The sequence below is a fragment of the Mesoplodon mirus genome (assembly GCF_964341445.2).
Source record: "Mesoplodon mirus genome assembly, chromosome: 12".
Taxonomy (NCBI): Eukaryota; Metazoa; Chordata; class Mammalia; order Artiodactyla; family Ziphiidae; genus Mesoplodon; species Mesoplodon mirus.
This window is the reverse complement of record NC_138988.1, coordinates 37852030-37862878: the sequence shown is the minus strand read 5'-3', so window position 1 is coordinate 37862878 and position 10849 is coordinate 37852030. Positions and strand designations below refer to the sequence as shown.

The 10849-nt window shown below is 56.8% G+C and overlaps 1 protein-coding gene across 2 annotated transcripts; it reads right to left on the bottom strand.

The window, feature by feature from the left end:
• Positions 1-1915: 1915 nt before the first annotated feature.
• On the bottom strand, positions 1916-10754 carry LOC309813661 (uncharacterized protein C3orf18). 2 transcript variants are annotated; one of them, XM_082638721.1, is made up of 5 exons: positions 10467-10754; positions 8547-8919; positions 5457-5482; positions 4763-4910; positions 1916-3500 (listed from the first exon to the last, which is right to left on the bottom strand). In XM_082638721.1, the coding sequence occupies exons 2-5, from the start codon at positions 8778-8780 to the stop codon at positions 3420-3422; spliced, it is 489 nt and encodes a 162-aa protein (XP_082494847.1). In that variant the 5' UTR covers positions 8781-8919; positions 10467-10754; the 3' UTR covers positions 1916-3419. The 2 variants fall into 2 exon arrangements, with proteins under 2 accessions (XP_082494847.1, XP_082494848.1); XM_082638722.1 differs by having other exon boundaries at positions 10524-10754.
• Between the last annotated feature and the right edge of the window lie 95 nt (positions 10755-10849).

Below are 10849 nucleotides of genomic sequence, written 5' to 3'. Positions count from 1 at the left end.
TTTTTCATAGTTGTAGACTTAGAGTGTGTTTGTGGATACACTCGAAACACACACACACACACTCTCTCTCTCTCATCCTTTCTTCCTATTTGGCATCTGTTTCCTCCCATCTCAAATGGCAATGCAGAGACTGGGTTGGTGCTGGGCCCCCTGTGGGGCTCAGTGATGTTTCTGGAAGGAACCCATTGCAAGGTCAGACTGCTCTACAGGAGTTTTTGTGCTCATCCCCACAGGAACTTTCCTCTACATTCTGAAGGTGTCTCTGGCATCTGCCTGCACCCAGGCAACAGGATTATTGTATTCACTTTGGCTCGAAGGTGAGACTTCACTTGATTAAACAAGATGGCCTCCTCTGAAGGCAACCCTCCACGTCCACCCTCATACCACCCACTGTAACCGCCGCAGCTTCTGCCCAAAACTCCGGGCGCTACCTGTGAGGAGGGGTTTCATGTATTGATGTGCGTACAGGGCTGGGGGCCAGGGGAGCAGCTCCCAAGGGCCCCCTTGTAACAGTCACCACCAGGAGTAGTAATGGCAGGCGGGCAGCGCTGTCTCACCCCGTCTGCCTGGCTGAGGGCGGTGAGGAGCTTTCTGGTCAGTCCACCAGGCCCATGGTCACATGGAGGACACGTCACCTGGAACATCTTATCCCAATGTTTATTGATCCCACACTCTGTGGAAGACCTGGGAACTTTGGGGGGCATTTGGTTTTCCTCCAGGAGTGAGAGAGAGCTAGAAAACAGAAGGTGGGTGGAAGGGAAGAGGGGGTGACGTGAGGGGCTAAAGGAGGAGGAAGCAGCCCCCATCACCCAGAGAAAGCTGCCCTATGTCCATCACCTAGCCAAACCCACCCAACCAGGACAGGGGTCTGGGGCAGGCAGTGGGAGAGAATGGGGACAGGGGTCCTCCCGGAGCCCCCATCCCAGGCTCTGGTCCCTGGGTGCCAGCCTTACTCTCCGGACTCCATTTTTAGGGTCCCCCAGACATTGGGTCCTCTGCAGCTCCCACATTCTGGGGCTGAGGGGCTATCCAACAGGATGGGGGTGCACAGCCTACACATCCCGTCTCCCCTCACCTTCAGAAATCCTCTGTCAGTCTGCTGAGGAAAGGAGACCCCTCCCCAAGACCAGGCTTATCACTGACAGGCCCGGCTGTCTGACCCCAGTGTGGGAGGCCCATGGGGTGCTTGGGGCCCTCACTCTTACCCAAGGCCCTGTCCTGCAACCCCCAGGTCTAGCCCAGCCCTCCACCATGGGACTGGGGCTCACCCCCTCCTCGTTTCCACTTATGCTAGCCTGAAGGCTCAGTTCTTTAGCAGAGGGTCAGGATGTCACTTAAAGTCCTGGTTTGTGAGATTTTCAATGCTAAAATTGTGCCGTCCTGGGAAAACTAGGGCATTAGGTCACACTAGTGACCAAACCCTCCAAACCTTTCTGAACACTGCAGGTGGGTTCCCCACACATAACCCTTGTGGCTTCCCAACACCACCCATCCCCTGCACCCCTGTGCTCTGGGAAAGACCACATTATTTTGTTCTCTTTTGTGTTTCACACCCAGCTCCTATGGGTCCTGAGGCACCATACCTCCCCCTGGCCCTTGGGGCTCAAGCCCCCTCCCTCCTCCTGTCCCATAGGTCCTGTCCACTTGGCCTCTCCAACAAAGGGGATGGCAGGCATTGTGACCCCATTCCACAGGTGAGGCACGAGGCCCCAGAGCAGCCTTGAACTCAGGACCAGAGGCAACTCATTGGATAGATCAAGGAAAGCCAGCTGGGCTTCCGCCTCATAGCTGGGATCCAAGCGACCATCCACCCCGCAGCCCCTCACCCATCCCACCCCTCCTTGGGTTTCACATCCCTAGTGTCACAGGCTCACACTCTCTTTGTGTAAATGTCTTAATTACATCTTTAATGCTCTCACATGGAGATGCTATGAGTTAAATTACAGCTTCTGTGCATCCTAAATTACCCATAGCCCTCCAGTTGGCTCAAATGCTAACGTATTTATAGCATCTAGAGGAGGAAATAAATCCAGAACCTTCCCCATGAAGTCCTCCTAGGCCCTCACAGCCTGACACCTCGCATTTGCCACCCTCACGTCCCCACCAACCAGCAGAGGACAGTGATGGCGGCGAGGCTGGGCACAGGGGTGTGCGTCTGTGCCTGCTCAGGTGCACGTGAGTGCCCAGCGGAGAAGTGCCCAGCTCTTGGGGTCTGGCTTGACCCAGTGCCTTGCCCAGATGCCCCAGCCTGGCAGAATTCCTGCAGGGCATGGGGTGGATGGACAATGGGTAGGTGGGTTGTGTGATCAAAACCCAGACTAGGTCTCTTAGGTCCGTTTTCCAAGGGGCTATCCCCACCCTGTTTCAGGCACTCAGAACTTCCCCTGCTAGCCTGCAGCTGGCGACCACTGCCCTCTGACCAATAGTCTCTCCCCCAACCCCAGGTCCCCAATAAACACCAAGACAGGGAACTGTTCCAGAAGCAGGTTACCTGGCTTTTTAGATCCCAGGGAAGGGATGTGGTGGGCAGTGGACCCTTGCCTTTGCTTCCCTCTCCCTTCATTCCCTGAACACTGAAGGTGGAGAAGGTGGCCTACTTAATGTTCCTCTACACACCATGGGGTGGGGGTTGGCTTGGAGGGTGGAGCCAATGCAGGGGCTCCATCCTGCCCCGTGCTGGGATAGGCACATGTCTGCAGGTGGGCACCTTCATGCGCATGCAGGACGCCTTCCAGGAGGTCTGGGCACTGCATCCCTCCACACCTGCTCCCCCACCTCCCTTCCTGCTCAGCTCTCATCCTAGCTTGGGCCCAGCCAATAGCCGACCACCACGGAGGGGTGGCGGGAAGACCTCATGGATCCCTGTAATATGGACTGACCTTGGGTATGAGCAGCCCTCCTCCTGGCAACCTTGCTCACTGGGCAGTTTCAGCTCTATCCCTGAGCCTCTCCCAGGGTACCACCATACCATGTGCCTGAGACCTGGGTGGCTGCCTCTCCCCACCCCAGAGGAGACTCCAGGTTCCAAAGATATGTCTCTCCCTGATGGATGGGAACCCCCCTACTCTCCTTCCCTTCCCCCTCCCATCCCACATCTCGCCCCATTTCCTCCACATTAGAGGAGCAGACCCTGATGTGAGGGGTCTGGGAAGGGGACAAGGAAGCCAGCCAGCATAAGGAAGCCTTATGAGGGATGCTCTGCATTCCAGGGCCCTCAGGTCAGGGGATATCAGTGGCCATATGCCCAACCTGGCCAGGGGCCTCTTTTAGAGCCTGGAGGGTCAGAAGCTGGGTCCTCAAAATAGCTGAGGCCTTGGCAGGGTAGGTCCTGAGAGGAGGTCCTAATGATCTCGGAGTGGGCAGCTGAGGGCACTGTGGCAGGTGTCTTCATCAGAGGTCCAGGCCTGTCCCTGGGCTCCTCACGCGTGGATGGCATTGGCTACATCAGTGAACACCAGCCGGCTGGGCCTCTGCATTGGGCCCTGAGAGGGAAGAGTGGTCTGCAGAGAGACAGTAATGGGCATCAGGGACCTTGACCAAGGCCATGCACTCTCTGGCCCAGTCCCCTCCCTGCTCTGGTGCCCACGTGCGCTTGGCACCAGCTATGTCTTCTGCCTGGAATGCCCTCCCACAAGCTCAGCCAAGAAATACAACCTGGCTCAGGTGACTCCTCCCCCCAGCCATCCCCAGCTTGCCCTGCCACCTCAGCCAGTTGCAGCACTTAACCTAGGTCCCAGGGCCTGCATTAATTATACATGTACCAACCTCTCCCAGCAGAGCGTGTTCACCTCTGTACCCCCAAGCCCCAAAGCCCCGGCACAGGGGCTGGCACTAGGGAGATGCACAGGAAACAGCTGTCAAATAGTCAGTAGTCCCAAGAGCTGGGTGGACCAAGGTTCTCAGCCCAATTTCCTGAATATCCCAAGGGGAAATGAGTTCTGATCCAGGTGACAAAGAACTGGTAGCAAAACCAGGGGACTCCCAGCCTGGACTCTTCCTGAGCCCAGTCTCTTAATTCTGTCGCTGTGGAGCCAGGTTCCCTAGCAACCTGTGCAGTCAAGGCAAGGAGGGATGCAAAGGGGCATCATGGGTCAGGGGGAGACCAGGCCTCCTCATGGTGCTCTGGTCCCTGGGGATTTCAGGGACTGGTGGCAAGTGGCCAGGCAGCCCAGTGACTCTGGCAGGATAACCACACAGGTACCCAACACTTTGGACATGGGAGGTGAAGCCTGCTAGGGTCTGCACCTGCCTGGGGTCTGACAGCTACTAGGAACCCACCAATCTACTCAGAAGTGCCACTACCCCAGAATTTGACGCCAGTCACAACCCACTCAGGACTGGGATCTCAGGAAGCAGAAGAACCCAGGGTCTCAGCCCCCCAACAATCCCTCCCATGAGTCTTCTCCTGCTTTCCCCCTAGTTTGACGGGGCATACCTGAGGCAAGAATCAGGATTTTCACTTGCAGATGAGAAAACTGAGGCTCAGAGAGGCCAATGGAGCTTCCAAGGTGACCAGGCTATTGGGACAGGGCTAGGCTGGATCCCAGGGCTGCCCTGGCCTGGCCTTGTACAGTGAGTCTGTGGGTGGCCAAGGAGCAATTCTACTAGTTTCTAAACAAACCTGACAAAATCCATATACCCGATAGCTGCCACCTGACCACATGGCAGGTGCTAGAAAGCTACACGGGAAAGGAGGGAGGGTGGGGGTGGAAGAGCCACAAACAGGCTGCAGGCTGGGTGGAGGAGCCTGGTCAGTGCCCACCTTGGCCTGCGTGGCCTGCACAGCGGTGGCAGCCTGCACGGAGGCAGTGTCCCGCCCGTGCTCCAGCAGCTCCCGCTCCAGTTCATCTTGCTCCTCCGTGGGGTCGAAGTTGTACATAGGCATGAGCTGGTGGCGCAGCTTCTCCAGCCTGGGGGGTGGGGGCAGAGACTGCTGCAGGCTGGGCAGGCCCTTCCGCTCCCACCAGCCCTCCAGGTGCTGCTGCCTGCTGACCAGCTGACACCACCATGTTTAGGGTCCTAAAATTTCCCCTGGGATTCAATGAAAGACATTTTTGCACATACAGTACTAGCTCTACCCCTTGGATGGGTGGCCTGGGAGGGACAGTTACCCACTCCTGGGACCAGATGGGGCCATGGGCCACAGAGCTATCATCCATGAGAGCCACAGGGACTGCCTAAGCCAGGGCCTTGTGCGATCCCCAGCCTCTGAGGGGCCGGGGTGGGGAAAGAGGAGTCAGTGGCCATTAGCTCAGGGCAGCAGGGCAAGGGTGGCTCAGCCCTCCCCAGGGGAAAATGGTTACCCCCAACCCCGAGTGGGCAGAAGAGGCCCTGACTCCCTCACTAGGGAGAGGGATCCTCATGGTTGAGGGACTCTCCTTTCCCACCCACGTCCCCTGGAGTGCAGCCCAGCATTGCCCACAGGCTGGAGTCTTGGGTGGCAGATGGGGAGTTACCTCTTCTTCTTCCTGATGTACAAAACCTGCAAGAGAAGGGGCAGCATCAAATGGCCAGGAAAGGAGGCCCTAATTAACCCAGCAGTCCCTCAGGACAGGGGACATGCTGAGGCTGATGAACGGGAGAACTATAGGCCCCCATGTCCTCAGCGACCCCATCCCAGGGACACATACATCCTAAATTTGTGCTTCCATTTGATGTTTATTAGATGCTGGCAGTGCCTGAACTCAGAGACGGGGAGAAGGCCAGCCTGTGAAGATCACACAGGTAAGCCTGGCCTAGGGACATGTGGGCCCACCCCTGCCAAAACTGACTGTGGCTCCGGCCACTCAGTGCCTGCCTCGGACTCCTCAGGGCTGAAGTGGTGGGGGGGGGGGACTTCAGCATACCCCCTCCTCTCAGCTGTCCTCAGGACCAAATTTTCTCCCCATGTATGGGCAAAAAGAACAGATAGGCAGTGGCCAGATTCTGCAGGGCAGTGGCTCTAGGCAAGGCTCTGGGCTGGCTTCCTGGCGTTTCCATGGGAGGCTGATGGCCCTCAGGGGCTAAGGAGGAGGGTCTGAGCCCCTGGACATCAGCCTAGACCAAACTCCTGAACCCTGATGCTGGAGGAACCTAGGAAGACCCCTGGGTCCTAACCCCCATCATAATGAGAAAACATCTGAGACCCAAGAGCTCCTGGATAGAGCAGGAAATCCTGGTACAAAGCACTAAGGGGAGGGAGGAAGGGGGTGAGACTTGGGGACCTCTGCAGGACCTGGAGCTCCAGGGACCTCTGCCACCATCTCGCTCATCCCTCAACTGGTGTTTTTTGACTACCAGGAGCATGACTGCTTCTGCCTGGGGGAAAACCATGTCCCTAGAGTCTGTCCCAAACCCCCTGTGGCTCCTACACTCTTTGTGGCCCATTCACAGCTTGAATCTGGTTTGTTTCTAGCCTGACCCAGAGCTCCTCCTGCTGCTCATTCCTGGGGGACCCCAAAGGCGGAAAGAAACTGCAGTGCCCCTTGCTGCCCCATCCCCTCCAGGAGGTCACATGTTGGCATGCCCCTTGCTCTCTTGTGGGTGGGATGCAACAGGAGCTCCAGGTCTCTGGCATAGCCCCTGCCTGCCCTGAAGCAGCAGCTCCAGCCCCAGCACCCTGTACTCCCTCGCCTCTCAGCCCTCCTGCCTGCCCTGTGATACAGGAGGATCTTTAAGAGAGGCTAGAACCAATCTCCACCCCTTGCCCTTGCTGCTCCCTCTGCCCCAACTACTAACACCCTCCCCCAAAATACCTTCCTTTCCAAATCTTCCTTACCCTTCACTGTCCAGCTGCAGCCCCACCTCTTCCAGGAAGCCCTCCCCCACTGTTCTTCCTACGTGAGGCACACGGCCTGGCACTGATTTGTTCTTCCTTGCACCCAGCACGGCCTGGCTCAGGGTTGGCATGAGGGGAGAGGAAGTAGTACTTAAGGAACATCTCCAGACCTGTCCCCTGCCCAGGAGCTGTTTCCTGCCCTCCACTGCCTTTGCCCCATAACTTCCTTACCTCTCCATTTTTGATGATAAGGCCACCCACCGCGGCCCTCTGAATATTCCTCCAGAATGAAGAGTAAGGAAGTCTTCCCAAGTTCCCAGGACAAAATCTTTGGCCAAGAGTGACAAAGGCATATTCTAGGCCCTGCTCTGCCCCTGAGGTTAGGGTGTCTCAGCCTGCTTAACCACCACATGGGTGCCAAACACTGGTATTCTGCCTCACCCCTGCCCCAGGAGACTGCTCAGGCCCCGGCCTCACTCTGTGTGTTGCATCCTGGCTCTGCCCACTGGCCAGCAGTTGTTCCCTGGCAGCAATCCGGAGCCTGTGGGGCCCATATGGTGACCCTGTTTTACCAGCAGCTCCAGCCATGAATGGATCATCCAGCCCTATTTGTCACAGCAACATGCTCCTGAGTCTAAGGCCAGCCGTCAGAGCCTGTGAGGGGCAGCAGGCAGAATGCCACCATTGCCGGGCCTGCTGGGGGACCTCAGGTGTACACCTCCCACCCTTCCAGTTCTCAGTCCTCACAGTCTCCAATGGGCCCTCGGTGACATTCTGAGGGTCCATGTATCATCTTAAGAGGAGAGTCCATATCTTTTTTTTTTTTGTCCACGCTGCACAACTTGTGAGATCCTAGTTCCCTGACCAGGGATTGAACCTGGGGCCACGGCAGTTAAAGCGCTGAGTCCTAACCATTGGACCGTCAGGGAATTCCCAGGGGAGAGTCCATATCTTCAGAGGCAGATCTGGAAGCATCATATCCACTTTCAGGGGACACCTGCAGTCCTCACCCCAGCTCACCTCTGCCCTGATGTCTGCCCAACTCTGCCCTTCCCATGACGCTGGGGCCAGGCCTCCACTGTGAGGTCTTAGCTCTAATGTTGCCTCCTTAGTTGTCCCTGACCACCCAGCCTAGGAAGTCCCCCCAACTCCCACCCAATTCCCTAATCCAGCCCCTACGGGCTTCCCTTAGCACCCTTGGTTTTATCTATCTCTCACTCCCTGTAAGAACTGCAGGGCAGGACTTATTTTCCCCCAGTCCCTGGGGTCCCGAAGGCTTGGTCCAGGTCAGGTGCCCAGTAAATAATTGCCAAGTGAATGAATGAATGAATGAATGCACATTGCCAGCAGCCTGCCATGCCCAAAGCATCCCATTCAGACTCTACAGCCCACGATCTATCCCGATTGCCCTCTGGCCTCTACTCCTATTGCATCCCCACACTCACTTGCCTCACTGTCCTGCTTGCTGCTCACAGATACCTCCTGTCTGCCTCCAAACTTTTGCCCATCAGAACCCTCCACCTGCAACACCCTCCTCCCCAACTCCTACATGGCCTTCATGGCCCAGCTCAAAATGCCATGTATTCCTCAGAACCTTTTCTGGTTCTTCCAATTGGAGACAGCCTCTCTGGTCTCTGGACCCCAATAAACAAACCTCTGGGGAAGGAAGGGATTGTACTATCACTAGCAGACAATTGTGTTCTGAGTAGATCCTCTAAAATCTAAACAATGATCACCCTCTGCCAAGTGAGGGCCATCTGGGCCAGCCCCAGCCTGCCCCAGCTCTCACCATGGCCACAGCCAGGCCAATCACTGTGATGATCCCAAAGGACAGAAGCATTGTGCCCACGCCGGCTGTGCCACCAGCCACGTCAGGGATTCTGGTGTCATTAAAGCTGGTGGCTTCAGGGCTGAGTGTGGTTGTCTTGGAAGCTGACCCATCTGTGGCAGGCTCCAGGTCAGGTTCAGAGGTGGGTGGGTGGCTGCTGATCCAGCTCCTAGCAGATGGGATCCTGGAGTCCATGCTGATGCTGAGGGACTGCTTGTGGTCAGTCAACCTGCTCACTCACTTCTGACATCAGGGGTGTCCCAGCCTGTGGCCCCCACTACCCATACAGGGGGCCACGTCCTTGGATAAAGAGAGCTCCCTGCCTCCCTGGGTGCTGGAAAGGAAAAAATAAAAAACGTGAGGCTGAGGATGGGACTCTGTGAGGAGATGAAGTCCCCCTAAGTTCTGAAGGCACAGGGGAAATAAAGGTTTGAGGGCAAGGGCAAGTTCAGGGAACATCAGGACATGTGCTTTATATATCTATGGATCCCACGTGGATTCAGGAACATGAAAATGAAGCCCTGCCCCCTCTTTGTGGGTAAGATGATCATAGTGATCATACTTGGAAGATGTGAAAAGTAGTGGGGAGGTTTGAAAGAAAAAGTTCATTTCCCACCCCCAGCCCCTACTCCCCACGCTGCTCACCTTCTTACTTCCTGCCCCCCACATCCCTCACCTCCTGCTTGGAGAAAAAAATACTGCAGCTTTTTCCTTTCCTGGAGGAAAACACTTGCACGAAAGTCAGAAAGGCTTTTCTTTGAATTCCGGTTCAGCCACTTAACGGGGTGACCCTAGGCAAGTCACTCCACCTCTCCATGTCTCAGTTTTCCTGAGTCTAAGGTAGGGGTATTAAGAACACCTCCCTCACAGAAAGGGTCATAGGGTCTCTGAAATATCAGAATGAACAAGTTCCTAGAAATGACTTAGCTCAATACAACACTCATCCACAGCCAGCACCCAATAAATGTTAGATCTTCTCTCTCTGGCCACTCCAGTTGGGAAAGGGGAGCCCCAGAAGCCCTTGGCCCAGCCTGCTGTGTGGTCCAGCTTGTGCTTGGAGTAAGGGCAGGGACATGTGTGGCAAGACCAGAAGACAGGAAGGAGAGAGAGGCTAAAGTCAGGTCCTCTGGGGGGCTTTCTCTGTAGGCTCTTGGGTCATTGGACTCCCTATAGGGGCTGCCAGGGACTAGGAGAAAATCAAGGGGAGTGTATCTTCAGAGGCAGGGATGAAGCTCCCACTCTGAGATGCCTTCTCTTCCCCTTCCCTCCTCCCTTGGGAGCAGAGGGTGGGCGATGTGCCCAGTCTAGGCTGTGACTTTGGCCTTCCCAGTCCAAAAGGCCCTGGGTAAGGCAGGGTGGAAAGAGGTCCTAGCCAAACTGCAGAAGGGAAGGCCTAGGGATAGGAGGGATGCACAGCTCATGGCTGCATACACACCTCTGCACTAGCTCACGGGTGTATGTGGGATGCCTCCCTGTGCAGGTGTATGGGTGTGTGTGAGGTGTGCACACACCAGTGATGGCCTCTTAGGAAGGAGCAAGGCTGGCACAGAAGCATGGGATGGGAGAAGCTCGTCGTCCCTCTCTGTCCTCCTCCTCTAGCTAGGCTGGGCACGTCAGGAGTCCCAGGTTCTTTCTTGGCTCTGCCACTGACCCCAGATGTGACCTTGGGCCAGACCCTTAACACTTGCTCTGGGGCTCTGTTTATTCTTCCCTCCAAAGGAGAGAAAGGGCCCTGCTCATCACTGTTCAGGAATGCCTCATGGTCCAAAGGGCAAGAGAAGGAAGCCAGAGAGAAAGGGGTGGGCACCACCACCTCCAAGAACCCGCATACCATTCTCCACCAGGTTCATCAGTCCTCCCTGCCCCAATCCCCAACCCCACCTTCGCGACTCTGTGATTCCTCCATTCTTGCACAGAAGCGGCGACCTCAGCACTTACTTAATCCTCTCTGGGGCGCCGAACTCAGCGGGAGAGGCTAGGGGTGGTGGCGACTGGCAGGAGGCCGGGGCAAGGTGAGGGGGACCCCCAGGCCCCGGGATTGGGGGCGGCGGGTCCGACCCAAGGTCCGCCCTCCCTGGGCGCCCTGGGAGTACCTCCCTGGGCTGGGCCCGCGACGTCACACCGCCCACAGCCGAGAGCGCCCGCTCTGCCAGCCTGGACAGGGACTAGCCGGCCGGGACCCACCTCGGGGGTGGGGCTGAGGCGAGCAGCCTCGCGGCTCCGCGACGCTCCAGCTCCTCTCCTCCCTGCCAGCTCCGTGCCCC

Excerpts from the sequence above, each read along its gene's own strand:
- LOC309813661 (XM_082638721.1), bottom strand. The coding sequence starts at position 8,780 with ATGGACTCCAGGATCCCATCTGCTAGGAGCTGGATCAGCAGCCACCCA. Across the intron at positions 5,483-8,546 it reads TTGGCCTGGCTGTGGCCATG|GTTTTGTACATCAGGAAGAA; the intron begins GTGAGAGCTGGG and ends CTTCTCTTGCAG. Across the intron at positions 4,911-5,456 it reads TACATCAGGAAGAAGAAGAG|GCTGGAGAAGCTGCGCCACC; the intron begins GTAACTCCCCAT and ends CCCACCCCCCAG.